The sequence below is a fragment of the Thermothielavioides terrestris genome, chromosome 2 (assembly GCF_000226115.1).
Source record: "Thermothielavioides terrestris NRRL 8126 chromosome 2, complete sequence".
Lineage (NCBI taxonomy): Eukaryota > Fungi > Ascomycota > Sordariomycetes > Sordariales > Chaetomiaceae > Thermothielavioides > Thermothielavioides terrestris.
The window spans coordinates 2,695,656-2,723,399 of NC_016458.1; the positions used below are offsets into that span (position 1 = coordinate 2,695,656).

Sequence of the window (27,744 nt, forward strand, 5' to 3'; positions counted from 1 at the left end):
TGGTCGCTTCCTTCTGCGGAACGACTCCAGACTGCCAGTGGTCGAGCAATCTACAGGTAGCTCATATGTCGTACACATAAAGCAATGTACACGCATAAGCAACACACTGGGTTACCGAGGTCGCGGCGCTGCAACCTTCGGGTGAACTGCGCTGATTCGGTGCGGACATCGAGCACACGAATAATGAGCCAGAGCAGTCGCTGCCTGATCTGAATCCGGTAGTTAGGGGGTGGTTGACTACCTCCGTAGGCACCTCTTCACTTCCCTCGCCAAGACCGGGTTGACGAGAAGCGTGATGCGTGATGAGATCGACCGGAGTGAAAAGACGGCTCGAATCCATGAGTTGCCAAGTCGTCAGCTTCGGGCGCAGCCGCTGGCCAAACCTCACCGATGACTGAGCCGGAGCCGCTGCGGACATGTCTGCGCTCGCCTTGTGTGTGCTGCGGCTCAGTCGATGTGACCGTAAGATGCATGTTGGGCCGGCAGTCACTGCAGTTGGAGTTGAACAGCGACTCAGCATCAGAGACAGGCTGACGCCAGATAGTTAGGCCGACTCATGGCGGGCCCATGAAGCGTCCTGCTGTGCGACCGGACAGGTCAGGGGGAAATGACATGAAGAGGGGAGAGAACGGAGAAGGGCTGGCCTATGAATGAGGAAGACGGATTTGGACAAGGCAGCCTGCGAGACCAAAGAATTGGACAGGGAGGATGGCGGGTTGAGGAAGCACCTGCCCTACGCTCAGACTAACTTCCATCAAGGTTCCTTCCATGCTCAGGCAGCGGTGCGAAGGGGATGGAATTGACGAGAAGGAACTTGATATGGAAGTCAACCCAGCAGCAACTTGGATATCGTTTTGGAAAGAAGACCCAAGTTCCTGGCATTGACGGAGTAATCCGAACCATTACCGATCGACATGCCTGGATACTGCGTAAGGCAAAATACCCGACCTTGTATTGTACCTTGGCTTCTCAGCACCTCCACTACAAACAAACACAAGGCAATGGTATGACCGCACTTCGGGTCGCTTAAGTAAGGCGAGAGACCACAGCCCCTTGTGTGAAGGTTGCGGGGAAGAGGCGCAAAGCAGGCCGGATGAACAAAGCCAGGGCAGCCGTGCAAGGGACGGACGATCCACGCAGACCCTGCGCGTGGAACGGCTGCAATGCGATGCGAAGCGTGTTTGTCTGCAGCTTCTCCAGCCTCGAGATCCCGAGGAATGAAGGCGGGCGGCCGGGGGGTTGCAATCAACTGTCAACTGACCTCAGGTACTGGGCCATTTTCGAGATCGTTCTGTGCCCTGTGCCCTGTGCCCTTGTGAACTGCGGCAACTGTTGGCCGCCCCTGGAACTTGCCTCGCGCTGCTCTGCAATGGTTTCGCCTGAGGCCTGGCGGGGCTCCTCGCTGAGAAAGCCCGCCTTGTGACTGGCCGAGGCACACAACTGGGCTAGGTGTGGAGCGACACGGGGGCTCACATTGTCCTGTAATGTACGTTACATGTACCTTATGTAACTGGGCAGCGGAGGTTTAATATTGGAGGAAGAGGTGGATGCTCCTTTTGTTAATCACAAATGTTAAGCCTTCTGGCTCCAGGGTGTGTGGCGCCTGCTCCGCAAAGCAGTCCGTCCGTCCACAAGCACCACCCAAGCTTTCGGTTTCCTGCTTTGAACGAAGCATCGACTTGGTGACCGCAGGGCCGCATCCCGTCGTTCAATGGAAACGGTCGACCGCTCCCATCTCCCGTGAACAACCCACCATCCACCACCTTTTTACTTCTTTCTTTTTTTGCTTCCTGGTTCCCTTGTCAGCGACCTGTTCCCTTGTGCTGCATCCACGTCTAGCTCGACGCTGGCTGGCATCAATTTCCCTCCTTGCCGGGGCTTCTTTCAGGGTCGATCTCGCTCCTCGCGCTCCTCACGCTCCCCCTTAACCCTCCCCGGCACGCCAACAGCTGTGCTCGAAATAAGACTCCCTGCACGCGCTCGGCTTGGTCCGCTCGAATATTGTTCACGTTCCAAATTGTCGTTATATCTATTTTTCCTGCCGATGCCGACGACGCCGCCCCGGATGTCCCGTGTTCACTAAGCCGAGATTGCGCGTTCTGTCCGTGCCGACATTGTTCTCCTGCGCTGGTGGTCGCACCTGCGCTTGATCGCGATCCTCGAACCTCCCTGTTCACGAGCACGTCACGCTCCGCCCGCACGTCTGCACCCGATTCGGCGCCGCGCCGACTAATTGACGCCCTTGCTCTGCGAGCTTCGACCGTGATTACAGCGACCGCCGACTGCGTTTGTCCCGCTGTCGAACCCTCTCTGGCTTGACCGCTCTGCGGGGGAGGTGGATAGAACGCTTGGAATACCATTCCCGGATCGCCAAAAGCCGGGGTGCGTAGCGGAAGCTCGCATACGCGGCGTCATCTCGCACCGGAAGAAATTCCGTTGCCAGAAGAGGTTGGCACAGGATTAGTCGTGGTTACTTGCGTGCCCGGCTCTGGCGTGCAAGGTTCGGGAACCTCGACACAAGGTCGCAAACGGCACCTGAAATCCCGCTGTCCATCGCCACGTCGAGAAGTCGACCCGAGAATTGCGGCAGCGGTTGTCAAACACAAGGCCCTGGGGAGTGTAGCGCGCAACGCGCGCGATCGCACCACAGCTTCCCTGATATCTGGCGGCCGGGTCTCTCCCGCGGCGACGCCTCGCTACTGGTAGGCAACGCTCTTTGCTGATTCCAGCCGCTTCAGCACCGCAGGCCAGAAAAGTGCACCCGACGCCTGCACTGGTCCTGCCGCGCCCCTCTTCATGGACAGCCAGCCCGCAACGGCGGAATCCAAACATCACTACCAGTCCTACCCTTGGCCAGGCGCACCTTCTGCCGGCACAACCTCGAGGGTAAAACCCGCTCCGGTGCCCGAATCCTCGCCCGGATACTTTCCTGCTCAGCTGGACCTCCTCCCGATCCTGTTTCCCCAGCAGCTTTACCAAGACAAGCTCCTCCAGTACAACAAGCTCGTCTCCGCCGGCCGGGGCGGTGGAGGTGGCTTGCAGACCCCGCCACATCCTCCCGTGCTGTCCTCCCCGCAATCAAAATCTTCCACGCGGTCGAGGTCTTCTTCCAAGGTGTCGAATAAGGACAACAGCGCCCAAGCAAAGTCTGCTCCGCAAAGCTGTCATGGGAATAAGCCAGCGAAGAACTCAGAGCCCGCCGAACGTGCGCTTATGAAATCGGGCAAGGAACCGTCGTCCAAGATGTCGGCCAAGAAGCCGTCCGAGCAAGCCGTCGACGGCGACGCGGCTGTGCGGCAACCGCCGGCGTCGCGCCAGGGCGCACCAGCTACAGCGACCCAATCCAGTTCCGTTCCGTCGACCCCCCATCAGCATCCTCGAAAATTCTCCTTCGAGTCCCGGGAACAATCGCCTGGCGCCGCGCAGAACCATTCCCCGCGTTCCGCTTACTCCGAAACGAACGGCAATGTGCCATCTCTCCGCCCCTTGCCCCCGAGATTGGGAGGCTGCCGGTTTGAGACCGCGATCCCGTTCTCGCGACGCAGGATGCCCTACAGCCTCGGAACAGACAAGCTGGAAAAGGTGGACCCGGACAAGATCAAGAGCAAGCTGTCAGAAGACGTGGAGAGGAAGCTCGAAACCGATATGCGGGAACTGTATGACAGGTTATTGCCGACCGAAGCAATAGAGGTCAACCGGCGGGAGCTAGTCAGCAAGCTGGAGAGGCTCTTCAACACCGAATGGCCGGGGCATGACATCCGTGTGCACCTGTTCGGCTCGTCCGGCAACCTATTATGCTCCGACGACTCCGACGGTACGTGGCTTTTCAGGCGCGGCAGGAGGAGCCTTTCAGGAGAGAAGATTGCGCTGACGTGTCTCAGTGGATATTTGCATAACCACCCCATGGCGGGAGCTGGAGAGCGTGTGCATGATTGCCGAGCTGCTTGACCGACGTAAGGAATCTTCGCCTACCCTCTTTGCGATCGGAAGCTAACCCAGTCCCAGACGGTATGGAAAAGGTTGTCTGCGTCTCGTCTGCCAAGGTGCCCATCGTCAAGATTTGGGATCCTGAGCTCAAATTGGCCTGCGACATGAACGTCAACAACACGCTAGCCCTCGAGAATACTCGGATGGTGCGGACGTATGTTAGTATCGATGACCGCGTGCGGCCGCTGGCGATGATCATCAAATACTGGACGCGGAGGAGAGTCGTCAACGATGCAGGTTAGCCGCTCCAGACACCCACTTCGCGATGATTGCCGCACCCAGCTCACACGTTCCACGCAGCGTTCGGCGGAACCCTCAGTTCTTACACGTGGATCTGCATGATCATTGCGTTTCTGCAGCTACGAGATCCTCCAGTGCTGCCTGCGCTCCACCAGCAACATGATCTGAAGCTGGTCAAGCAGGACGGTGCTCTCAGCGACTTCGCTGACGATATCCCGAAGCTGCGCGGCTTTGGCGCAAAGAACAAAGACAGTCTGGCCGTGCTGCTCTTCCAGTTCTTCCGCTTCTATGCGCACGAGTTCGACTACGACAAGTATACCTTGTCAATACGAATGGGGACGCTGTTGACCAAAGCGGAGAAGAATTGGCAGTATCTGGTGAACAATGCTCTCTGCGTCGAGGAGCCGTTCAATGACGGGCGCAATCTGGGCAACACGGCTGACGAGACGTCTTTTCGGGGTCTCCACATGGAGTTGCGAAGGGCTTTCGACCTGATCGCCGAGGGCAAGCTGGAGGAGTGCTGCGAGCAGTACGTGTTTCCCAAGGAGGAGGAGAGGGTATGGCAGAAGCCCCCACCGGCGCCGAGACCGATCCTCCTGAGGAGTTCTTCCCAGCAGCATGGCAACAGCGGCAACCGCCTCCGTGGAGGCGGCTTCCGCGGCAATCGGCAGTTTCACCGGAATGGAGGTGCGGGTCGGCGATCCTCGTCCAGTGTCACATATGACCCGAATTCGGTCTACTCGCAGGCAGGGATGCCGCCCACCATGAGTCCTCAGGACCTCTTGTGGTACCAGGCCCAGAGTCCGCAGCTCAGCGTGCCTCAAGAGATCTTGACCACGTCGCTCAACGCGTTAGCCGCGCAGGAGTCGATGCGATTCCAGCTCTACACGCAGCTCAACCAGCAGCAGGTGCTGGCCCATGCCCAGCGAGTACAGCAGGGCGCGTCGACGACTGACAGGTCCCGGACGAACTCGCTCGACAACCCGCCATTGACAGCACCCGTCCGGCCGGAGCTGATGTACGGTATCGGCTTTCCCATACAACACGCGCCGTATTTCCATCCAGGATTCACGACGTACCCCTCATCTCCGGCCACGGCGGCTCCACCTTCCAACGGCCAGCCCGAGTTTCGGCGGAGCCTTCATCGGACCGCCGCGGCGAGCGACTCGGGCGTCTCGCCTGGCAGCGGTGCCCTTAGGTCGCAATCCCAGCCAGCTTCGAGAACTACGCTTCCTCCGCACTCGATGGCCGTGTACTCGACATCCAGTCAGTCGCACACCGGGATAGGAGCATCACAGTCGCGCCAGGTGCACGATGTGGCCGTCCCGAGCTTCATGCCCGATGAGAGAGGTGATCTGGGCTTCGACGACGTGCCGACAAAACCGATCTCGGATTCGCCGCCCGAGAACGATGGCCCGCGTTTCATAGGATACTACGTCAATGGCCACTCGGGTTCCAGTCGGCCTGCAAACGGGTTTCCAAGCGTCGGTGTGGCGTCTGCCGAATCAAGTCAGAGCGGCCAGGGCGGCGGTCGCCGGCGGTTGTCGACTGATCAGTTGCCTCAGTCCGTCCTTGACCGCAGGATGAAGCGCACCTCACGTTCTCCGTCACCCATGGGCCATGCTAGGGCCTTGTCTGTGGGCGTGAATTCGGCCCCTCTCCTCTCGGCGCCGTTCGCTCAGTCGAATGGAAAGCTTCCCTCAAAGCCGCTCGTGGTAAATGGTACGGCGCCAAAGACAGCGTCGACCCCGGGTTCGGGCCGTCCAACTGTCGTTACGGAGTCCTTAGTATCGGACGACAGCCTCCACGACAATGCTTTGCACATTCACCAGGGGGTGAGTCCCAGCAGTTCGTGGCCGGAACAGCAGCCTACCCCTCCATCCAGCGCCGCGGAGTCCGTGGCCACGCGCGTGCCGGAACGGCCAGTCATCGTCAATGGCTCCTCGACAAACCGGTCTCCTTCTGCGACGGTGCCCAATCTGCTGGACACCTCGTTCCAACAACGGGTTGCGATGGGAGCCGGCCTCCATCTCCCTTACTCGGCCGTCGTGGGCGACCCCAACGGCCTTGCAGGGTTCTCGCGCGCCCACACGCGCCAGCAGCTAGCGCCGTTGGATCTAGCCACAGGTGATTACGCGGCTCACCAGGACCTGCCGCATCTCTCCCCGGTGTACGAGCACCGCACCCCGTCGCCGACGGTGCCGCGCAAGTTTGAGCCCTCACCCATCAGCCAACTGTCAGGGGCGGGAGCGAAGGACTTCCGGTCCGACTTCTCCCCGAAGGCGACCCAGAAGGCGCCGTCCAGCAGGTCCCCGAACGGCGGCGCCCCGACCCGGCAGCAGGACAGCGCCACGTCGCGATCCCCGGCTCAGGACCAGAGGATCAACGGGCTTGCACGGGAGAACGGACATGTCCGCGCCGCGAAGAGCCAGACCGAGAGCTTCAGCGGCTGGCAGAAAACCAAGACGCGCAAGAAGGGCGGCGCCGCCGCCGCCGAGCTGAAGCAGTCTTCCGCCGCCAACGGCTTCCCGCAGAGCGAGCCGCCACCCAAAAATGAGGCTGACCGCAAGGGCGGCTGAACGCGACCGCGTCTCTCCCGTCCTCCCCCAAATTAGCGAGTCTTTGTGGGTGGTGTGCGGTCGCCGTGCTCAGCTGATAGCGGCTGCGTTGATCGATCCATGGTAGCGGCGAGCCCCTATAAAACCCGTCCAGTCCGCCTCCGCATGAGATGCAAACAAACAGAGACAAGGGGTCAAGGCTCCTGGGGTGGGAGGGTTGGGTTCCTGCGCTTTCTTGGATACGTTGTTGTCCGCGTGCACGGCATGCGGCTTGGGTGCGAGGGCGTCTGCCTCCCTTTGTCTCTTACCCCAGGTTGGACGTTTGGACGTTGGACAGAGCTTGCCTTCAGGATTCTTGGCCTCTGGAACTACGACAGAGCGTGTTATGGCATGGCGTGTCCTTCTACATTGTCCTTGTGCGTTCTGGGGTCCTTGGCCCCCCTTCTCCGCCTTGGTCCTGCGCGCTTGTCGGCCCTCCCTGGAGCTGAGCGTTTTGAATCCGGATCGGGTTTGGTTTGTTGGACAGCGGCATTCGACGGGGTTTGCTGGTTAGGCATGAGCGAGGCGCCGCGCTGCGGGTATATCGATTGAGAGTTGGGCTGGGTGGCCATGGGTGGGGGGGAGGTTATGGAGGCGACCATTACGACGGCCAGCGATGCGCAGACCGGCTGTTGTTCACCTTGCCGCTGATTCGATCCGAACCCGAGCGACCGAAGAAGTGACCGAAGGAGGCGAGCGACCGATACAGCTTCACCCGCAATTGCACATGACCAGCGATTACGAACGGGACGGCTCTGGGGAAAAGGAAAGCGAAAGTGGAGGTTTTGCGTTGGGATTGTTTTTTTCCGTCTTGTCAGCGATGCTGGGGTGGGGTTAAGCGGTGGCGGTGAACGGACGGGACGGGCATGGCGTCTCCAGAGCGGCGTGGCTATTGCTCAGACAGAAGGGATGGGGGGATCGGGTCGGGCAGCGGAAGTTGCTCCTCACCATTGCCCGTTTTGAAGGGGCACTCGGTCGCTCGGTCGGTCGGGCAAGCAGGCGGGCGGTTGAAGCATCATCGGTTCTGTCTCTACATGTGTGTATGCGGTCTGCATGTGTCTATGCGCTAAGGTGGCTGGGGGGTTGGCTTTCTCATCGAGTCGTCTTTTTCTCCGTTTACTCTCTCAGCAGCCCCTCGTCCTCCTCCACTACCACCTCCTCCGTTTCATCTTTTTTTCCTTTTCTGCACCTCTCACATGTTTTGTGCATCATGGACTTATAGAACGGGATACCATGGTCTGGGTCTGGGTTATGGTCTGGGTCTGGGTCTGGTCTGGCCTGGTCCGGTTCGTTCTGCAACTTTTTTTTTTTCTTTTCTTCTTCAGGGGTGCTGAGGAAGCAAGACGGGCAAACGTGAAGCAAGCGAGCGAGCAAGCGAACATTGGCAGGAGAGGAGGGACAGAGAGGTTAGTTGTCATGTCATGTCATGCCATGTCATGGACTACATACCGTCCATCCCATCCCCCCCTTCCCCCCCTCCCGCCGCAACCCCACCCACCCGCATGAGAGAGAGAGGCAGAGAAAAAGAGCAAGAGAGAAAAAAGAATATTAAGATGCAAAAAGTGGTTAGCATGTTTTGTTCCGCTGTTGCTGTTGCTGCTGCTGCTTGGTGATGATCTTGGCGTGCTCTGCGCAGCTCTGTGTGGAAGTTCCACAACCCCCGTTTGTTTGTTTTGGTCTCTGCCGTTGCCGGCAGGGAGGGGGAGGCTTGGAAACAACTATGGCGTGAGTACGCCAGTTCCTTGCCCGGTTGGTTAATGGAGCACACGCGCCGGGGCCTTACATACGGAGTTCAGTGGCTGATTCATGGGGAGCACGTCTAATCCGTGCGTCAGGAGTCAGGTCCCTCCTGGCTTTGGTTTCCCCGAGCGATGTTTGCCCCGTGATATAGACTAGGGAAATCTCGGCAGAACCAGTTCGTGATAGTGGCGAGTGGGCAAGGGATTCGTTGGTCTCATTAACTAGGGTCATACTGGGCGTCATCAACTAGTGGTATACGGAGGATGAAGGGTATAGGAAAGGGGTGTTTTATAGAACATAGGAAAGGGTTGGGCTTCGCGCGGCGTTGGTATCACTCCATTGTATTCAGCTGGCTAGGAGGGTGAGTGAAGACTTGGATATAGATATCTTCTGAGATATCCTGAGTTGGCATCAATGTCTCCTGTATGCCAGAGTGGGAATCAGGAATCCAAGGGAATGGAGTGATACGAGAATAGACCGCCCAAAGCTTTGGCAGCTACTTGCGTGATTCGTGAGGGGACGCTGGGTCATCGTTCATTATTCGGCCTTCCCAGCTCTTCCTTAACTACACTGTGTCTCGCCTCGGGAAACGCTGCAGGTCGGCCAAGTTGTCTTTGTCTGGAATCAATTCAAAAAGAGCCCGGAAGGGGCCGCACATCTATCCGAAGACGCAGCCGCTGGCACATTGACAGATGAACACTTGTTCTATCGAACCACGGAACCAAGCGATGCTGGCGTGCGAAGGTGACTGCTCCTCCGGGTGGCTTTTGTGCTCCAGAGGAGGCCGATCCTAAGATTTCTCCCGGATGAGTGGCGGGGCGCGCGGTCGGGAGGGCAATGTCTGGAATTCAAGGGTGTTTCGTCCTCGGAAGTCCGTTGGTTCCCGAGGCGAGGGCGGCAGGCACGGTTGTTTGACTGAAACAAAGGATGCACCGGATCTCGGTCGTCCACAAGCATCCAGAGATCCGACCTGCAGAACCGTGATGCGGACTGCAGCACGCGTCGATCTGTTGCACGTCCCATCCTGGCTTAGGCTCTTCGACCGGGTGTTGATACGATGAACCCCGAGGACACGACTTGGGCCGGCCCCGCTGAGAGGAGCCTAGAATGAAATCCAAAAAGGGGGTGAGATCGACCCGCTTCGCACGCAGTAGCCCTTGAGTGAGACCTTTCTCTGCCGGCACCCGTGGGCGGCAGGGATCACCGATTCAATCAGGAGGCAGACGCATGCATGCCTGTCTCTTTCTTGGAACAGGCATGAGGCTATCCTGGTTCGAAATCACCGATCACCGCCGCAAGTGAGACTCCAAAAGCACTCGTTTGGGGGGGCTTCTAAACAGCGTAGTAGACATCGACCTTGACGGACTCGACGTGGTTGGCCCAATGAGGGAACCTCGTCTTGGCCCAGACGGTCACAACGTCGCCCAGTTTAAGCTCGCGCACAAATCGACCGTTCCCGGTAGCCTTGCCGCGACCTTTTTGGGCGAGCTGCTCTTCGGCAGCCTCCACGTTGAAGTCAGGATCGATATCGTCGGTGTAGCTCCAAACAACGCGGTGCACCCGCGTGGTTCTCGTCGCGGTCACGTTGCACTGGATCTTGAGGCTTTCGCTCGGAAGGAGTGGCTGATTGAAGACGTAACGGTCCGCCGGGGCGTCCCATACGACCTCGGGAATCACGGTGCAGAGGTCTTCCGGCTGCAGTGACGGTCGCTGATGGTGTTGTGTCTGGCCTGGACTGGTTTTACACCAGCGTTCCAAACCAACCTCGAACCACGTCCACGATCCGTGGTACGTGCCGCGGTCGCCCGGGGCTCCGCCCCAGCCTTGATCATGGCTTCGGATAGTGAAGACGAGGCGGCGACAGGGATGCGCAAGTAGGGACACGGGCGCTGCCACGAGCTCCTGGAAGTCGTCGGTCGAAAACTCTTCGCCGGGGGGCCGGGCCCTCGGCTCCATCTGTTCGGCAGGCGGAACATCCCCATCGCTGGAGGCACGTTCCCAGCGGTGCAGACCAAGGGGCGGGCACCGGAGCTGCAGGTTATCCGAGGACGGTGGAGCGTAAGCCTGTGGTGTAGGGTATATAAAGATGGTATATAATGATGGTCGTCCACGAGGCAGGGCTCACTTACCAAGAATCTATTGTTATTGCCCTCTGTGTGGCGAACAATCACGGTGGCGGGCTCGACAGAGGCGCCGTCAGAGGTTGGCCCGATCGCGGTAGTCGTGTGCGGCCAGTACTCGGCAAGGTCGATGATGGTGCCAATGATCTCGGGCGGGAGGCGAAGGGCCTTGCGCAACATGGCCTTGGTGACGAGGACGTCTGCAATGCTTGGCTCGTAGGTGGAGGCCGCAGCACCCGCAGCACCCGAAGCGCTGTTCTCAGCATCGCCATTAGATGGTCCCCCGGCCTTGCGTGTTGATTGTTCCGGCCCCGGTCCTGATGACATGGCGGCAGTGGCAGCGCGCAGTTGCGTCGGTCTAGATGTCCAAATGAAATACCAGCAGGCCAAGAGAAATGCTCCAACTGTCACGGCGAGTGTTGCGTCAAAGCTCATAGGCGGGATAGTGGGGGACGTTGTCATATTTATCGTAGGTATTCTTGGTGATTAGGCAGCAGCACCGTTCTGGAATGGGATTCAGCCCGTGAGCTTGACGGACGTAAGGTACCTGCGCTGGTGTTGCACACGCACTGCGGGAAAGGGATGAGGTACCATGGAGGAACAAGGTTGAGTGGGGAAGGTGACATCACCTCTCGCCAAGCACCAAAGGTGGGACCAGGCACACTTGGCCAAGATACCTACCCTGTCTTCAATTATAGTATAGCTATCGGGCCTTATCGTGGGGTTAGACTGCGCCAAGACTGCACGTGAAATGGCGACATAGGCACCCTTGCTGCCGCACGCCGGTGGCCGGCATGGAAAGAAAGTGCAACCGCATCGCCGGGAACGGCGGCCCAGGCCGCGGTGGACCCGCTCTTCGCTTTCCCTCTGTGCTCTGCCTTCGAAGACGATTCCTCAGCGGCCGCCGCTGCGGATACAAACGAGGATTTGGCTGCTGTCCTGCGCGAGCATCTCGCGGACACAAACCTAACACAGCATGAGGTCGAGGGGGCTTGCATCAAGTCTGCGCCATGCGTCGACCGCCGTCTCTCGTGCCGCTTCCCCGCGGACAAGGCCCTTCTCCAGCAATGCGCCGTCGCCAGCCATCGGCCGAGTGATCGCGGATGCACCTGTGGTTGCTGCTGCGGGCGCGGGCGCAGGCCCGGAACGCAGACCTCCAGCCCTCCGTGAACAAGCTCCCGGCCGCAATAGCGCGCCCTCGAACCCCGCCATTGAGTTCCCTTGCCTCGATGTTCTCGAAACACGATCGGCAACGTTGCAGAAGCAAGTCTTCGCACGTTCCGACGAGAGCGGCCCCGAGCCGTCCTACACGGTCGGCGCGACCCAGATCTACCACTGCCGCGAGCCGCTCATCCTCGATCACGGCGGCCGCCTCCAAGAGTTCGACATCGCCTACGAGACGTGGGGCCAGATGAACCCGGACCGCTCCAACGTGATTCTGCTGCACACCGGCCTGTCCGCCTCGTCCCACGCCCACTCGACCCCCGATAACCCGCAGCCGGGCTGGTGGGAGAAGTTCATCGGCCCCGGTCTGGCGCTCGACACCGACAAATACTTTGTCATCTGCACCAACGTCATCGGCGGGTGCTACGGCTCGACGGGACCGTCGAGCATCGACCCGTCCGACGGCAAGCGCTACGCGACGCGTTTCCCGATCCTGACCATCCAGGACATGGTGCGCGCCCAGTTCCGCCTGCTCGACCACCTCGGCGTGTCCAAGCTGTACGCCAGCGTCGGCTCCAGCATGGGCGGCATGCAGTCGCTCGCCGCGGGCGTCGAGTTCCCCTCGCGCGTTGGCCGCATCGTCTCCATCAGCGCCTGCGCGCGCAGCCACCCCTACAGCATCGCCATGCGCTACGTGCAGCGCCGCGCCATCGTCAACGACCCCAATTGGAACCGCGGCTTCTACTACGGCCGCGTGCCGCCCCACGTCGGCATGAAGCTCGCGCGCGAGATCGCCACCATCACCTACCGGTCCGGCCCCGAATGGGAGCAGCGCTTCGGCCGCCGCCGCGCCGACCCTTCCCAGCCGCCCGCCCTCTGCCCGGACTTCCTCGTCGAGACCTACCTCGACCACGCCGGCGAGAAGTTCTGCCTGACCTACGACCCCAACAGCCTCATCTACGTCAGCAAGGCCATGGACCTGTTTGACCTCGGCGCCGCGAACCAGGCCCGCACCGCCGCCCGCCGCGCCGCCCGCCTCTCCGGCGCCGCCCTCTCCTCCTCCTCCTCCTCCTCCGACCCTATCTGCAACCTCACTTTACCCGACAAGCCCTACGAGGAGCAGCCCGAATCAACCCTGCCGAGCGACCCGGACGCCGAGCTCCTCGCCCCACCACCACCATCACAACTACCACAGCAACAACGCCAACCACAACCGCAACAGCCGCCCGCGGACCTCGTCGCCGGCCTGGCCGGCCTGCGCGAGCACCCGGTCCTGGTCATGGGCGTGGCCAGCGACATCCTCTTCCCGGCGTGGCAGCAGCGCGAGGTGGCGGAGGCGCTGCGGCGGGCGGCGGCGGCCGCCGGCGTCGAACCCCGCGTCGAGCACCACGAGCTGAGCGAGGAGCAGAGCCTGTTCGGGCACGACACCTTCCTGCTTGACGTGGAGAACGTCGGCGGGGCCGTGAGGCGGTTTCTGGGGTAGCACCTGGCGTGGCAGAGCGTAGCATAGCGTGGTAGCATACCGGCAGCACGGGAAGTGTGGGGGTGGGAGGGAGAATAGGGGGTAAGAAAGGGGGGGAGGGGATAAATAGGTCAAGGGCAAAAAGTGAGTGAGAGGCCTGATGTACATTGTTTGGATGGATGGATGGATGCTTGTGAACATATAGAGCAGATAAACCGGAGGGGTTCTGTGTTGTGTTCGCATTTTGGACAGGCGTGGTGTTGTCTGGGTTATTGATTTAGCATCGGAGCAAGCCATTGCAACGCAAAAAAAAACGAAGATTGCAGAAGAGAACCTTCTTGAATGACTGCCGGCCGCATGTATCAGGATATATAATTCAGCGTCATACACAAAGTGCGATCATCTCATGCGTCGTCGATTGGGTGGGTTATCCTGACAGAGGAGAAATCCATCAAACGGACTGCCTGCCGTGTAAGGAGCTCAGATAAACCCCGTGCCGAACGAATCCACCAGCGGCGACATCGGCGGCCCTCTCCCACCTCCCGCCGTCCCCGGCCGCCTCACCTCCCTGATGCTCGGCCCGCGCGCCACGCCGATCCCCATGAACGCAGCCAGGTCGTCCTCAGCTGGCCTGCTATCATCCCTAGGCACCGACGGCTCCGGGAACTGCGAGATCAGGCGCGGGGACGCGGCCAGCCCACCGCCGCCCTTGCGCCCGCTTCCCGGCCCCGCCGAGGTCGAGGGTCGCCCGTCCGCGGTGGATGCGGCGCCGGGCGTCGACCGCAGCGGCGGGGTCCACAGGCCCGCATTTCTTCCCAGGCTCGGATCGCGGGACGGCGCGTCGGGCGAGAAGTTGAACTTGAGGTTGAGCGGGGGTGGCACGTTGGCGCGGGTGAATTTCGCTGGCGGTTGTTCGGCTCTCGCGCTCCTCGGGGGTGGCTCTGAGGTAGGAGGTGGAACCGAGCCGGTCTCGCTGGTGGGCGAGGCCAGAGGCCAGTTCGTCGAGTCAGGCGTCGGTGGCGCAGCGACCCCTGGGCTGGGGCCAAAACCGAAGTCGAAGTTGAAACCCGTGTCGACAACAGGGCTCGGACGAGGCCGGTCGAAGGTGTCGACGGTAGGCGCCGGGCTTGACGGGTTCAGATCTCGTCGCCAGTTGGGGTGCCGCAACTGAGGTGTGTTCGTCCGGGATGGCGGAGAACTGTGGGAGCTGTAGTTGTCGGTGCTCCCGCTCCTCGACGCCGGGGTAGGCGTGCCGCCCCGGGACTTGGAGACCTGGGCGCCCGGCACGCCATACTCTTCCAATCCGGGACGCCGCGGCAGAGGTCCGCGTCTGGTTGGGCCCCTGAAGGGACTCTGCGGTCGGTCGGACGCTGCGATAGAGGCGGCAGGAGGCGCCGCGGGCGGGGGAATCCGGAGTGGCGCAGGCTGGACCGGGAGGATCGGCCCGTCGTCGTCGTCATCCTCCTCCTCTCTGTTGATGCCTCCGCTGTAAACGCTGCTGCTCGCGCTCGCTCTGCTGATGTGCTGGTCTTGGTTTGTTTGCGACCGGTGGGCTTGCTGCGCGCTCAGGAGCGTTTTCTCCAACTCTTCAATCTTCATTGACAAACTGTGTTGTCGAGGTGTGTTGAGCGTCAAAGTATCGCGTTTAGCCGAGACATTTTGTATGATGGGTCGTGCGGACTGCTCAACTGGCCCTCCGTCGAGGGACGGCCTGCCGGTCGATCCAGAGGGGGATGTCACGGTGGAGGGTGAGGTCAAGCCGGTAATCAGCTGCTCTAATCCCCGTCTTTCCGCTTCTGGTGTGTCCCGTTCGCTGCGTGCTGGCGCTGGGGCTTCTGAGTCAGCCACGGACAGCCGGCGCTCATTCGAGGGCGGGCTTCGAATTGCAGCGTAGTCCGAGCGATGGTTGTCTACAACAGGAGATCTGAGCGGGGGGCTCGGTGACCGAAGACCATCCGGCAGGGGACCGAGTGGGCCAGAGCTCTGAAGGGGAGGTGGCCGGTAGGGCCTGTACACTTTTTGTGGCGGACCTTCGGAATTGGCGACCAAAGGATGTGCGCTCTGAGGATGAATGCTAGAGCTAGCGCCAAAGGGGTTGGAAGCGTGGGAGCCAGGACTGTTAAGTCGAGCTCCAGGCCCTGGCCCGTTGGTGGTCAGTCCAGCTGGGCGCGGACCACGCGCACTGGAACTCTCACCGGCAGGACCGAGAGGACCCTGCCGGGACGGTCCGTGGCTGGGCAGCTGCGGAAGGCACTGCGTAGGAGGGCCGGTGGGAGGTGGTCCTTGATGCAATGAAGGCACCCGAATCGGTCCATTTCGGCTGCCTGGCCTGATATCTATGTCGCCTCTGAGCGCGGGAGCCTGAAGGTTCGGTGCCTCGGCGGGTTTCTTTCGCGGATCGGGTGGAGGCTGTGTAACTGAAGGAGGTTTGGCGGACAGGTTGCTCTCGGTTGACTTCTGCCTCTCCAGCCGCTCCATCTCCAGCCTGGCAGTTTCCCTTTGTTTCTCTAACTCCCTCTCCCTCTCCTTGGCCTCTCTCGCTTCCTGCTCCTGTCTCTTCACAGCTGCCATAACGGCATCCACCATGTCGTCTGCATCCTCGCCAAACACCGACCCATTTTCTGCAGTATCCGTGGTAGGCGTCGGCGGGAGCTGCATCGACGCGGCGAGGGGGGACTTCGGGGTCGGCGGACCAGAGGGGGAACTCCTCGCAAAGTGAACATCCAACGGATTCACCCACGGTTTGCTCCGGTTGGGGGTGCCAGGGCGCGAGCCGAATCCGGGCATGGGCGCAGCAAGACTCGTGGACGATGCGTTGTTTGCGCCGAAGCGGGCACCGAATCCAGGGGTTGGGAGAGCCAGACTTGTTGAGGACCCATTGTGGGCACCCAGCCGGGTTCGCAGGTTGATATCGGAGGCGTGCGGCTTCAGCTGAAGGCTGGTCTGGCTGCCTCGGCGGGCTGGGTGGCTCAAGTCGTACATGCTGACAGCAGCAAGGTTATGCGTGTCGTAGTGGGCGTACGGCGACCTGCCACTGGCGCCGGGCTGGGGGGTGCCAGCTCGCGACACGGAGCGGATGCTGCCATTGATGACGCCCTTCTGGTGGATGTTCTGTCCGAAGAACTGGCCCTCTCCCAGAGCATTCTGGTCTATGCGCTTCCACTGTTGCGGCTGCTTCTGCAGCGCGGCTTTCCCGTCGGACTTCCTGCAACATCAGCGGTTCGCGGGGGGATCTCTCTGTTGTTCGCCTCTAGTGGACACTCACTTCTTCTTATCCCCGAACTTGAGGCCAAAGAACGAGACCATTCTGGGAAGCCGTGATTATTATTGATGGTTTAGACAGAGACATTAACTGCGGCGTCGGTTAGCACAACGCCAAGGGCCAGAACGCCGGGTCGCAGGCATTCTATTTGCGCCAGACTGCGCCAGAACTGTGCTGACTGATTGCCGATGCACGTGGCCGGGGTTGGCGTGCGTCGGCGTTGGGGTAATGCTTCGTCAAGCTGGGAAGCGAACTACAAGCTGGCCATCTCGGGCTTCTTGAGGAGGATGCTCAAGCTATGCCGAAGCTAAGTGTATGTACGGATACAAGGGTAGCTGGACAGCCGGAGAGTGAACCGACAGGGCGGCCGAGCGTTCGATCGTCCGGATTCTAAAAAGGGGTTCGTTGATGTGGGGTTCTTCACGCTTTTGACGCCTTGTCTCTTTGGCGGTGAAGCGAAGTCAAAGACCCTGAAAGTTGAAACTTCGAAGCGTCGAGGTAGAAAGGGATCTTGGACGGGGGCACTTCGCGATAACGAGAGGAAGAGCGGAACGAGCGACAGTGCAAAGTCAACGAATGAGCGACAGTGGGAGAGCGGCAACAATGCTGAGTGGGAGGAGGAGGAGAGACGGCGGAGCTGAGCGGCACAGAGGAGGGAAAATGGGTTGTTGAAGTCTCCTCGTATCCTTTTCTGGGGCTGCCATCCATCTTTGGCTTGGGTGCCGCGTGCTTGTGGAGATGATTCGCGCTGTCCGGTTTAGCGCTGGTGAGCAAGCTACCAGGGCATCCAGGGCACCTCATCTGCTGGCCCGTTAAGTGGTTCGTGGCGTGTTCTGGGTGAAATTCGGTTCCCAACTCGCAGGGCTCTGAGAAAACCACCCCAGTAAGCTGGGGAGGTCAGGATTGCCCTTCATGCTCCCGGCCTACACTACACTGGGCACTGTGTATGTACCATGGAAGTAGGTGTCGGTGGGAGACTTGCGTTCACCCAAAGAGGAAAAGGAGACACTCTCGGGCGGCAGGTACAGATCAGTTTCATCCCTGGATGCGCCAAGCCCGCTCAGGGGCACCTTCCCTGTCCAGCTCCCGATATCCCAGTGAGCAGATCTTTCCCGCTCTTTTTCGCAGTACCTTACACAGTAAGCACTCCCGAGACGCGCTCAACGCGTGTTCTGTTGCTGGCTTGGGGAAAGCGCATCAAAAAGCGTGGCATGGTACCACCGAGGATCACCCTCGTCGTGTCCGTGTCGGCCTTTGAGGCGGGGCAGAACCAGCGTGATGGGCCAGCGAGGGACAATCGCAATAACTGGGGAAGAATACAGAAACGCCGCACGCCAACCAGAGGTGCAGACAGGCCCGTTGCACATGCACGTGCTCCCCTCAAGCCTGCGTGACGAAGGCCAAGAACCCCTGCATGTGTCCAGCTGCAGACGCCGTGATGAAATCGATAGTTTGCGCTGAAGGCTGTCTGAGGAACAACACCGCTGAGAGTTGAGGCTGGCGGGTGATGACGGTCTGTGCTACCGTTAGCATCTGTAATGATTGGGTAGATTTGCTCTCCAGGGATTTCACGCTCTCCAAGTTTGTTCCTGCAGCTTGCTGCTAGGCCTTTGAGCTGCGTGGGTAAGTTTGATGAGCAGGAATGAAGATGGTCCTGGAAAAACCAGCCGAGGCCTGACTTGTTCTCCTTGGGAGCGCGCCAATTTCCCGATTTCTTCCCGATTTCGACGAGCGGAGCCAACCTTGGGTTTACTGAACAGATTTCTGCGGCAGCGGCTCCTGCTGTGGTCCAAAATCTCAAAAACGTCACATTCCCGGCGGTTGTTCTGTCTGTGTACTGTGCTGTGTATGTACACTGGGCTGGCTTGAGCCGCAACCAATCGTCTATGCCCCGTACACCGAGAGCTGCACCTTATGTACCTGTCCCGTTCGTAGGGAGGAGCTTCCCTTGGAGACCGCGCCCGAGACCGTCTTCCAGGCTTCAGGCGACATCTAATGCCAGTAAATAATACACAGTTGATGGACCGAGCATCCCCAGGAACGCCTTCTCTAAACCCAACCCCAACTTCGTCCGATGATGTCTATCTGCTCCAAGGCCAGCTCATGCAGATCCCAAACTCCAAAATGCAGGCACATACGCGTCAAACACGTGGGGCGTCGCCCTCGCGGCCACAGAAGAGGGTCCCCGGGTCAGACCAGTCCTGAAAACCACCACCCTCTTCGGTTGAAGAGGGGAGAAGGGCCATGGCTGCCGCTTCCCCGGGAGACAGACTTCTGCAACGCGGCAACTGCCGGGATTCTTGCGTGCTGTTGTTGTATGACGCTCCTCGCCTCAGCAAGGAGGCTCAACCGTTGTCGACCGTCCGTTCGGCAGCCTGAAAGTCCACAATATCGCGCTTGAGAAGGAGAACATCAAGGCGGCAAAAAGAAACGGCAGGCCTATCCAAGCCCCGCCAAGATTTAGTCCGATGCTTAGGCTCTTGGCCAACAACGGGCCAGCCGCGGTGAGACCGATGTTGTCCATGAAGCTGACGAGCGCGTTGACGGTGCCGACATGATGCTCTTCGACGAGCGCGTTGAGAAGTGAGCGGATCAGCGAGATGATACCCGAGCCAAGAGCAAACCACACGAGCCCCATCGAGAAGAGCACTCCATTCCCCGCCGCGGCGATGAGCAAACACCCCACGATCATGATGACGGCGGACCACCGCGCCAGCCAGAGATCTTTGGCAACGCTGGCCATGCCGAGGCGCTGTGTACAGAGCCAGCTAGCGACGGGCAGCAGGACAAGGAGCGTCACCAAGCTCCCCGCGTTGCGGATCGCGAGGACCATGGACGCGAAGCTCCAGCTCCAGTGGTAGCGGTCCGTCGCGTACTGCAGCAAGATCTCGCCCACGAAGCGGCCCAGGACGACAAAGACGAGGGACATCATTAGGAAGGCCAGCTTCTGGTTGCCGAGCACGAAATCCCAAACCTCAGCGAGGCCGTTACGGGCTTTCCGCCATAGTTTTGCCGCACCCGAGGCGCCCTCTCCGTCGGCGTCTTGGGCCTCTCCCGTCGCCTTCCGATGATGGACGTGGAGCGTCTCAGGAAACACAAAATAGCTGAGGTTCCCGACGATGAGGAGAGCCAGGGCGACAAGGAGCGGGAGCCAGGGGTCCCAGGTTAGCATGGCGCCCCCAATGGGGCCAGCAACCATCTCGGAGGTGAGGAAGAAGGCGGTGAGCTGGAAGAAGACGGTAGCCCGCTCGGCGGCCGGGACGACATCAGCAACGGCGGTGTAAAGCATGGCCACTAAGATACCGCCGCCGCCTCCAATCCTGCAAGCCACCGTCAGTATGGGGAACACATACACCACCACCAACCCAACTCATACCCCGTTAGCAGGGGCACCAAATAAACTCACAATTGAAACGTGTACGAAAACCATATCGCCCACAGCGGCACCACATCCGAGAAGTAAACTACAACCACCGCAGCAGTCAGCACCATCAACCGGACCCTTTTCTGTAACCCACCCACCAACAGAACCGTGCACGCTTACAAACGAGGTAAGTAAACGCCTGCGAGAGCACGATGCCGGCCAAGCTGAGGCCGATCAGCGGCCGGCGGCCCCAGCGATCGGACAGCACGCCGTACGGCACGGCGCCGACGATGCCGGGGACGGCCTCGAACGTGGCCGCCCAGCCGCGCAGCATGGCCAGGTAGCCCTGCACGTCGGGGCTCTTGCAGACCGGGTCGTCGGACAGCACGACGCCGCCGGCGAAGTGCCGCAGCGACGGGGCTGCTGCCCGCGCCGGCGAAAGGGAGGAGAGCGGCGGCGGCGGCGGCGCGATGCCCGGGCCCGGGCTCGGTAGGAAGACGTCCGGGTGCATCTGCCGGCAGATGATGCTCTCCATGATGGCGTTGGTCGGGGGGAGGGCGATGCCGACGGCGAGTTCGAGGAGGAAGACGAGGGCGACGGAGAGGATGAGGACGCGCGGGCGGAGCAGGCTGCGGAGGCGGGTGAGTCGGTCCGGGTCCAGGTCCGGGTCCGCGGCCGCGCCGGGGGCGTCATCGTAGTCGGAGTCATTGTTGTTGGTGTACAGGGTAGTGGTGGTGGACGGGGTGGGTGTCCCGGCCAGCAGCGGGGTCCGCTCCGAGTCCGGCTCCGTCGCCGTGTCGAGGCGGTCGGCTGAGGGACGGCCGCTGCCGCCGCTGCCGGCGCGAGACCTGGTCATTGTGGGACCGAGTTCGAGGAGAGGCCAGATCAGTTACAAGTGCGAGTGCGAAGAACTGGCCGGCCTTTACCTGCCCATTGGGATGGGAATGGAGGAGACACAGAAAGTTGGAGTAAATTGAAAGGAAAACTCAGACTTTGCGCACGATGTGGAAGTCAAACGAGACAAAGGGAGCGACAATAGTAAGAGGTAGTTATTGTGTAAGAAGGTAAGGGAGAGAAGAGTAAGCCGGAAATGTGTACGCAATCGTCGGCTCGGCTTGGTAGTGATAACGCGCCGCGAAGGATTGCCCGCGGGCAGGCCGTCGCCGTATTTGGCAGGTGAATCTCCCGGCTGGAAACGGATATGGAGTCTAGCGGATTGGCCAGTTTCCGCAGCAGTTTCACCTCCCAGACTCCCAGGTCCCGCTGCTTACGCGCATTTCTGGACGCAATTGTGTTGCACCGTCATGCAGCACAATCGCGGCTCAGCCCTGCCAGGATTTTGGCATAACAGCGTTGTAGACACGCCCGACACGTCTTCGACGCTCAGGTTCGATATCACCTTGAAACCCGCTGGGTGGCTAGCACCAACTTTTCACAGCAGGCGCACGACCATGTTCGCGGGAGCATGGAACACCAAGTCGTTGCGAATTGCCGTTGCCGGCAGCGTTTTGCGGCAGAGCGACGGCGCCAAATCGAGAGCTGCCGGCTGACGTGTGTTTGCGTCTTGCGTACCTAGCGTGGCCTGCATCCAGATATGACATGCAGCCAACAGACCGCTCTCCAGAATTTGGAACCCGGCAGAGCAACGTGACGGGCTTGCGAATGGAGACCCTCGTGACGACAACCCCTATGACTCCACGCTGGAAGGGATACCTTACCACGGAAAGTACACAAGCTCGAGTTAGGCAAGAGTCCTGCGATTGACTGTGTCGTCAACCAAGTCTAACTTAGATTCCGGCGTTCGTTGCAGCTTGCGTTTCCAGTTGCCATGCAGGCACCATCGAGGGGCAGGCATTCGACCGCCCTGCGTGAGTCGGGTTACGCATGCTGCATGCAATACCCAAGCACCGACGTACGTTACCAACGTGACGAACCATGAACCTGGAAATGCCTCCGTACGTGGGCTGTATAACTCAGGTACCAGGTAACCAAGACTGGCGGCGCAGGTTCGTGATATCGATACTCTCTGGACAAAGGTCGACACCATAGGAGCATCGAAGGAGGCACATGCACTCTTCTGGAAAGCCGGCCAGTCAAGTGGTTGAAGCGTGTAAGCGGTGTGTGCTGACCCCTTACGGTACTGCAGGGCCACGGCTGCGGAGTGCAATGCGGGCGCCCGCCCGAGCCTGACTTAGATGCTCAGGTCCTGCGCCTGGTTGGTTGACCACCTGCGTCCAAGCCCGCCTGGGCTGCTGCTGGCGATCGCTGGCTCCACTGAATTACACTGAATTAGAGTTTCCGGCCCCACTGCCGGAGACATGTGGCCCGGCGCGACCGGTCGTCCCAAACCTGCGGTGTCCACTCTCGGACGACACAATTCAGTTGTGAAAGATTACAAAAGAAGAGACGAAGGGACCTGGGCCAAATCACGGCGTAGGATGCCACGGGAGGTATTCCCTTGACAGAACATGCAAACGACCATGTCTGAAGGCGAGGCCAAGGTCATATCTACTGAGCCGCTCGTAAGTTGGTTTGGGAAACACAATGCCCCAATATTCACCACGGGTATAAAATCGAGATGCCAACTCGCATGCACAGTCCGAGAGCGAGGCGGTGTGGACCAAGCTGGTGAAGTAAGTTGAGCTGAAGAGCATTCAACTTCTCGCCATGCTATGCCACCCGGGCCTGACACCCGTCAAGAACGACATACAGAGACCCCAAGGGCGTGATACGAACATGGGAATCGGCTGAGCGGCGCACCCGTCCAAAAGACAGCGAGATCGATGGAGTAGGCATAGTCGCCATCATCCAGAAGGAGACTGGTATGCCACTACAGTCTTCTCTCGCTCTCTCTCTCCCTCCCCTCTCTCTGGTCCCCTGAAGCCAACCAAGTCATCTGTCTAGGCCCCGAGATCGTGCTCCAGAAGCAGTACCGCCCGCCGCTGGACAAGATCGTCATCGAGCTCCCAGCCGGCCTAATCGACGAGGGCGAGACAGCCGAACAAGCAGCGGTCCGAGAGCTCAAGGAGGAGACGGGCTACGTAGGCGAGGTGCTGGAGACATCCCCCATCATGTTCAACGGTGAGCCTGTCTTTCAATGTTGACTCCTCCGCCCCCTCCTTCTCATCTTGCATGCAGACCCCGGATTTTGCAATACCAATCTGCGCATGGTCCACGTCAGCGTCGACATGAGCCTCCCGGAGAACCAGGACCTCAAACCCGAGCTGGAAGAGAATGAATTCATCGAGGTTTTCCTAGTCAGGCTCGACTCCTTGTGGCAGGAATGCATCAAGCTCGAAGCCGAAGGTTACGCCATCGACGCCCGGATAGCCAATCTCGCCGAGGGGATTGAGATTGCCAAGAAGTTCAAGCTTTGACAGTCAGTAAGTCAGCTAAGACACTGGGCAGTCGCAAGAAGGCAGACGCGGTAGTTAGACAAAAAAAGACCGGGGGATAGAGCCATACCATAGACAACATACCACAGAAGCGATCATTTCCCTTCTAAATCTTCCCCTCCCTCCTCAGCCCTTCCCAGAGTGCCACCGCAGCAAGACACTTCGCATCCCGGGCGCCCTCCTTCCAGAGATCTTGCATCCTCACCAACTTCAGCGTGATCTTCTCCCCGTGCTCCCTCAGCCCCGTTAACTTGCCCGCCCACTCCCCCAGCTGCTCCCGCGGCACCCTCCTCTCGTGCAGATAAATCTGCATGTACTCATCGCACGCGCCGGGAGATGGGTACATGGCATTAGCCAACTCGGAACCCTGCCCCCCCTCCGTTTCGCCCTCCCGAGCTAGGGCAAGCGCGGTCAGGTCGACCAGCTCCTCCTCCTTGATCACCATCCCGAGCTCCTCCTCCATCTCCCGCGCCGCCTGCCCCACAAACGCCCGCCCGTCGTCGTCCACCATGCCAGCCGGCAGCTCCACAAACGCCAGACTGCCCGCCGCCACCCGCGGCTGCACGGTCAGCAGCACGTACCGCTCCTCCTCTTCCTCCTCCTCCCCAGCAGCCCCTTCCTTAACACCGGCACCGGCACCGGCACCAGCACCAGCACCGCTGGCATCCCGCAGGGTACCGCCGCCGTCGTCCGGCACGAGCAGCACCATCACGGCGACGGAGGGCCCCCGCAGGAACACGGCGCCAGGCAGCGTCTCGCCGGCCGCGTTGGCCACGCGCGCGCTCAGCTTGACGAAGCCGAGGCGCGCGTGCGGCGGGCGGCCGAACAGGTCGAACGCCTGCACCGTGACGGCGCGCAGGGCGTACGGGTCCGCGTGGAAGGGGTGCGACGGCGTGGTGTGCTGCGCCTGCAGGGAGGTCTGCAGGGTTGAGAGCCAGGACTGTTGCGTTGGGGAGAACCCAGGGGGAGGGGGGAGGGGTTGTTAGTTAGCTTACACTAGTTGGGCGGGCGTGGGGACATCATAATGGGGTAGTTAATTGGGAGGAGAGTAAAACTTACCTTAAAGGGAGGGAAGGCGAGGAGTTGCGCTTGTGAGAGGCCGGTTGGCAGGGTGATGGGGATGTTGTAGTCGGGGTGCTGGAAGGTCGACATTTTGAGGGCGGATGGCCTCCAGGCCAGACGTGACAGCAGAGAGGGCAGTGTCAATGCACGGAGCAGAGATATTCGGTTTTGGTAGAGGCCTGCGAGGAGAATGGGCATGATGAGGGCGGGGAAACACAGCCACGCATCCTGCCACTTGCTTCAGCTTGGGATGAAGGTGTTGTGTTCCAGGTTGCTCGCCTATCGCCCACGGGTTCGGATGATTGGCGGCTTGCCCGTGTTGGGCGGCCCCAAAGGGTCGCGATTCAGGGGCATCACTGCACGCTAAATTCACCGCCCAGGACCCCGAAAACGGGCGGTCGCAGGCCAGCTCAGTGAGGTCTCCGCATTGCACTGACTCAGGTCCATCTTCGTCCCACAAGCACCCAGCAGCAGCTTGATCATGACGTTCGATATTGCACCGGGCATGACGTCAGAGCAACCACGCAATGGGTTTTTAAGCCCTTCTCCCTCGTGAGAGAAGAGGGGTCTCAGATGGCAGTCAACAGCATCGCATTTCATTGCCTCCGCCTTTAGACATATTCCAACTACCTACCTAGTTTTCTCACAGTCACACGGATCAAGGAAAAGCACCCAGCCAGCATGCCTCGCCAGGGAGACGGGTCAGCCGACAACGCGATCGAGGCGGGCCACAACATCATCCACGGCGCTGGCGTTGTAGAGGTACCTAATTCACCTCACCCGTTCTCGCACAGGCGTCCCTTCACTTGCATCGCATCCTTTGCCTCGGTAGCCGCGCGTCCTGCACTCGATTCACGTGGTTGCTAACGCTCAGCGGTAGACCACTCGCGTGAGCCGCGCAGACAAGACGGCGCCGATGCCCGAGTACGAGAAAGGGGCCGGGCTCGGGAAGGTGGGCGCGAGCGGTGGGCGGAGCGAAGGGAAGGACCAGGGCGGCAGGAGTCGGACGAACTGAATGCTGTTTCAAGCAGACGATTGAGAGCGCTCGTGCTAGGTACGTAGGTAGTATGACAAGTTAGGGAGCATGGCATTGCAAGAGCGATAAGAATCGATCAATGATGCCTAGGACATGCTTTTCGCTGTCGGTCTTCCGAAACTGCGTCGATGATGACTTTGCGGAGGTCTCCTGTCCCTGAACTCGCCACTAATACGTTTGAAAAGCCTCCTGGAATCCAAATGTGAAATGTAGCCGTGTCCAATGAGGCTTGGAGGTGCTCCGCTGTCTAGAGAGCGCGTTGTCCCCGCCAATCTGCTGCGTCCACGCTGAGGTATGTCCTATGGGAACTCGTCGAATTAGAAAGCGAGGCTACGGGCAGCGGGCTAAGCTGTGCTCCAAGACAGCAGGTTGAGATCTCTTTGGAAACTGGAAGGAGGAGGGTGCCAAGATGCTCCAACCGCGCCGACTCAGCGTCCTTCAGAGTCCGCGCCTGGCCGTTTCTCACAGTAGCCCCAACAAGGCGAATAGAGTGTACGCCGCCTCGTTACCCGCGTTATGGAGTTCGGCCTCGTCATGTAGACACCAAACCTCGGTCAACACCGTCCCCCAAAGTGAGGATGCTGGTAGCGGCGTGGCCGCCTAGTTGAGGTCGACCCGAGGAGCGCGGGCCATGCTATGTGTATCGAGAATTAGCACTAGAGACGCAAGGTTAAGGGTGTTGATCTCTAATCTTTGGATGAATCTGGAAGTCATCCTTTACGGAGTCGCCAACAGTCGAAATATTCCGAAACGGGTCTCAGGGGTAAGGGAACCTGCGGCATCCTCAACACGGGGAGACTAGGCACTAATGGAAGGAAACTCGGTCTGGTCGGCCCGGGTTGCAGGAGCCTGTCCCATTCTTCTCACGAGACCTCAAGGTCGGTCGAAGTGAAAAGAACGTCACTGCGGCAAATGCGGTGCGAGTCCTGCGGTAAGCGCAGGATTCACTCCAAATAGGCCGCCAGCTCGGATATTCTTAATCCATAACAGATCGGCAAGGGAGAGGGTGCCATTGGGAAAGGAAGAGTAGTTCGGCGCATCCTACAGTCCTGGTCGCGTTGGGTTTCCTAGGCTGTTGACTTAGAGTTGTTAAGCAAGACTGACGGGTTCCGGGGTGGCAAACCGGGTCAGCTACAAAAACCAGATGCACGAGCAGCTGATGGTATCTTAAACTTGTAAGCTGAAGCCAGTTTGTTAGGATATTCAAGGTCCGGATAGATCCCAAGGACTCAAAATGCCCGTTGGTGTGAACTGTGAAGTGGTGAGATGTGAGAGTCACGAACCAAGGAAACGCTGTTCTCTTAGGGCCCAGCCCCTTCACCCTAGCTGTTGATAGGGCCGCTGGTCTAGTGGTATGATTCTCGCTTAGGGTCCCAACCTGAAGCATTGCTTGCGAGAGGTCCCGGGTTCGATCCCCGGGTGGCCCCGTCAGTCAAGTTGGTTTTTGTTTGGCTGCTGATATTTTGCTGTATCGTTTTGTCTTATTTGGTTCCTTTTTCTTTGAGGCAGATGCTTCGCTTTCGGGTCCTTATCCGTTTCGCAGTTGCTCTCATCTTCCCTGCCGACTCCAAACAACAGGGTCGTGGGATCCCCTCGTGCTGTAGTTGGCTATCACGTTCAACTGTTTGGTGTAATCCGCATAGGTACGAAAGGTCACCGGCCGAGTTTCATTTGATGACTCGCACTTTCGCCTTCTGCTGCATGCGCATGGGCTTCAAACGGGCAGGTTTCGCCTGCACTTGCCACCACAGAATGTGAAGTCCAGAGCGAGTGCCAGCGTCCTCATCCTTGCCTTCCTGAGACTGGCCAAGACATACAGTCGTGGGGCTGGGGTTGGCGTGTCTCGGCATGTTTGGCATCGAGGCGTGGGAGACCCCAGGGACCGCCCAGAATCCCCGCTGCGATCCCCAGCGATGTGTAGAACTGCTCGACGACTGCGAGTAAGAGTAGGTAAGAGACCAGAGACCATCTGCCAAAGGTTCCGGGTGGAGTTGCGTCCCTCGGAATCCTTGGTTACTCCATTGAACGGCCGTCGGCCGGTCTGGCTGTTTGATGCTTCTTTTTCTTTTTTTGTTTTTGTGCTGTGCCAATGTCTGAAAAGCACAAGCCACCACAGACAGGATTTCGAGGTCAAGAAGCAAGGTGTCGTCTCGGATTTGCATCGTTATGAGTGCCGTGTGCGTTGCTGGAGATCGTTCTGCAAGTACCGAATACTGAATGACTCGTCGCGTGCTCGACCGGAGGGAGGGACCGGGGGTAGGCAAGAGGTAAGCCAATCATTGCACGCTGGCAGCGATGCCTACACCTGTGCACCG

General features: G+C 59.7%; 8 protein-coding genes and 1 non-coding gene across 9 annotated transcripts; 5 read left to right on the forward strand and 4 right to left on the reverse strand.

Moving 5' to 3' along the window:
• Positions 1 to 2,578: 2,578 nt before the first annotated feature.
• Positions 2,579 to 6,987, forward strand: THITE_2112714 (uncharacterized protein). Its single transcript, XM_003651873.1, has 4 exons — positions 2,579 to 3,814; positions 3,882 to 3,953; positions 4,006 to 4,224; positions 4,288 to 6,987. Exons 1-4 carry the CDS (start codon positions 2,797 to 2,799, stop codon positions 6,804 to 6,806), a joined length of 3,828 nt encoding a protein of 1,275 aa, XP_003651921.1. The 5' UTR covers positions 2,579 to 2,796; the 3' UTR covers positions 6,807 to 6,987.
• Positions 6,988 to 9,741: 2,754 nt separating this feature from the next.
• Positions 9,742 to 11,260, reverse strand: THITE_2112718 (uncharacterized protein). Its single transcript, XM_003651874.1, has 2 exons — positions 10,694 to 11,260; positions 9,742 to 10,595 (listed from the first exon to the last, which is right to left on the reverse strand). Exons 1-2 carry the CDS (start codon positions 11,144 to 11,146, stop codon positions 9,897 to 9,899), a joined length of 1,152 nt encoding a protein of 383 aa, XP_003651922.1. The 5' UTR covers positions 11,147 to 11,260; the 3' UTR covers positions 9,742 to 9,896.
• Positions 11,261 to 11,660: 400 nt separating this feature from the next.
• On the forward strand, positions 11,661 to 13,331 carry THITE_37833 (homoserine O-acetyltransferase-like protein; the record flags this gene model as incomplete). Its single annotated transcript, XM_003651875.1, has 2 exons — positions 11,661 to 11,758; positions 11,837 to 13,331. The coding sequence occupies 2 exons, from the start codon at positions 11,661 to 11,663 to the stop codon at positions 13,329 to 13,331; spliced, it is 1,593 nt and encodes a 530-aa protein (XP_003651923.1).
• A 65-nt stretch (positions 13,332 to 13,396) lies between these two features.
• On the reverse strand, positions 13,397 to 16,848 carry THITE_2112722 (uncharacterized protein). The gene is made up of 3 exons (XM_003651876.1): positions 16,752 to 16,848; positions 16,576 to 16,662; positions 13,397 to 16,515 (listed from the first exon to the last, which is right to left on the reverse strand). Exons 2-3 carry the CDS (start codon positions 16,614 to 16,616, stop codon positions 13,791 to 13,793), a joined length of 2,766 nt encoding a protein of 921 aa, XP_003651924.1. The 5' UTR covers positions 16,617 to 16,662; positions 16,752 to 16,848; the 3' UTR covers positions 13,397 to 13,790.
• Positions 16,849 to 18,742: 1,894 nt separating this feature from the next.
• THITE_2112724 (uncharacterized protein) lies at positions 18,743 to 19,975 on the reverse strand. Its single transcript, XM_003651877.1, has one exon. It carries the CDS (start codon positions 19,859 to 19,861, stop codon positions 18,905 to 18,907), a length of 957 nt encoding a protein of 318 aa, XP_003651925.1. The 5' UTR covers positions 19,862 to 19,975; the 3' UTR covers positions 18,743 to 18,904.
• Positions 19,976 to 22,231: 2,256 nt separating this feature from the next.
• THITE_2112726 (uncharacterized protein) lies at positions 22,232 to 22,876 on the forward strand. Its single transcript, XM_003651878.1, has 3 exons — positions 22,232 to 22,458; positions 22,535 to 22,569; positions 22,637 to 22,876. The coding sequence occupies exons 1-3, from the start codon at positions 22,417 to 22,419 to the stop codon at positions 22,815 to 22,817; spliced, it is 258 nt and encodes an 85-aa protein (XP_003651926.1). The 5' UTR covers positions 22,232 to 22,416; the 3' UTR covers positions 22,818 to 22,876.
• A 330-nt stretch (positions 22,877 to 23,206) lies between these two features.
• On the reverse strand, positions 23,207 to 24,701 carry THITE_2112728 (uncharacterized protein). Its single transcript, XM_003651879.1, has 3 exons — positions 24,391 to 24,701; positions 23,402 to 24,271; positions 23,207 to 23,307 (listed from the first exon to the last, which is right to left on the reverse strand). The coding sequence occupies exons 1-2, from the start codon at positions 24,481 to 24,483 to the stop codon at positions 23,438 to 23,440; spliced, it is 927 nt and encodes a 308-aa protein (XP_003651927.1). The 5' UTR covers positions 24,484 to 24,701; the 3' UTR covers positions 23,207 to 23,307; positions 23,402 to 23,437.
• A 109-nt stretch (positions 24,702 to 24,810) lies between these two features.
• Positions 24,811 to 25,650, forward strand: THITE_2112729 (uncharacterized protein). Its single transcript, XM_003651880.1, has 2 exons — positions 24,811 to 25,155; positions 25,274 to 25,650. Exons 1-2 carry the CDS (start codon positions 25,075 to 25,077, stop codon positions 25,406 to 25,408), a joined length of 216 nt encoding a protein of 71 aa, XP_003651928.1. The 5' UTR covers positions 24,811 to 25,074; the 3' UTR covers positions 25,409 to 25,650.
• A 1,114-nt stretch (positions 25,651 to 26,764) lies between these two features.
• Positions 26,765 to 26,856, forward strand: THITE_t44. The gene has a single exon. It is a non-coding gene; the product is annotated as a tRNA-Pro (tRNA).
• Positions 26,857 to 27,744: the final 888 nt, after the last annotated feature.

Bases quoted from the DNA above. Each gene is read 5' to 3' on its own strand.
- THITE_2112714 (XM_003651873.1), top strand. From the start codon at position 2,797: ATGGACAGCCAGCCCGCAACGGCGGAATCCAAACATCACTACCAGTCC. The intron at 3,815-3,881 runs GTACGTGGCTTT...GACGTGTCTCAG, and splicing joins ATGCTCCGACGACTCCGACG to TGGATATTTGCATAACCACC. The intron at 4,225-4,287 runs GTTAGCCGCTCC...CGTTCCACGCAG, and splicing joins GAGAGTCGTCAACGATGCAG to CGTTCGGCGGAACCCTCAGT.
- THITE_2112718 (XM_003651874.1), bottom strand. From the start codon at position 11,146: ATGACAACGTCCCCCACTATCCCGCCTATGAGCTTTGACGCAACACTC. The intron at 10,596-10,693 runs GTAAGTGAGCCC...GATAACCTGCAG, and splicing joins GCAATAACAATAGATTCTTG to CTCCGGTGCCCGCCCCTTGG.
- THITE_2112722 (XM_003651876.1), bottom strand. From the start codon at position 16,616: ATGGTCTCGTTCTTTGGCCTCAAGTTCGGGGATAAGAAGAA. The intron at 16,516-16,575 runs GTGAGTGTCCAC...CTGATGTTGCAG, and splicing joins AAGTTCGGGGATAAGAAGAA to GAAGTCCGACGGGAAAGCCG.
- THITE_2112724 (XM_003651877.1), bottom strand. From the start codon at position 19,861: ATGCTTTACACCGCCGTTGCTGATGTCGTCCCGGCCGCCGAGCGGGCT.
- THITE_2112726 (XM_003651878.1), top strand. From the start codon at position 22,417: ATGTCTGAAGGCGAGGCCAAGGTCATATCTACTGAGCCGCTC. The intron at 22,459-22,534 runs GTAAGTTGGTTT...TCGCATGCACAG, and splicing joins TCATATCTACTGAGCCGCTC to TCCGAGAGCGAGGCGGTGTG. The intron at 22,570-22,636 runs GTAAGTTGAGCT...ACACCCGTCAAG, and splicing joins GTGTGGACCAAGCTGGTGAA to AACGACATACAGAGACCCCA.
- THITE_2112728 (XM_003651879.1), bottom strand. From the start codon at position 24,483: ATGTCGACCTTCCAGCACCCCGACTACAACATCCCCATCACCCTGCCA. The intron at 24,272-24,390 runs GTAAGTTTTACT...CCAACGCAACAG, and splicing joins TCGCCTTCCCTCCCTTTAAG to TCCTGGCTCTCAACCCTGCA.
- THITE_2112729 (XM_003651880.1), top strand. From the start codon at position 25,075: ATGCCTCGCCAGGGAGACGGGTCAGCCGACAACGCGATCGAGGCGGGC. The intron at 25,156-25,273 runs GTACCTAATTCA...GCTCAGCGGTAG, and splicing joins ACGGCGCTGGCGTTGTAGAG to ACCACTCGCGTGAGCCGCGC.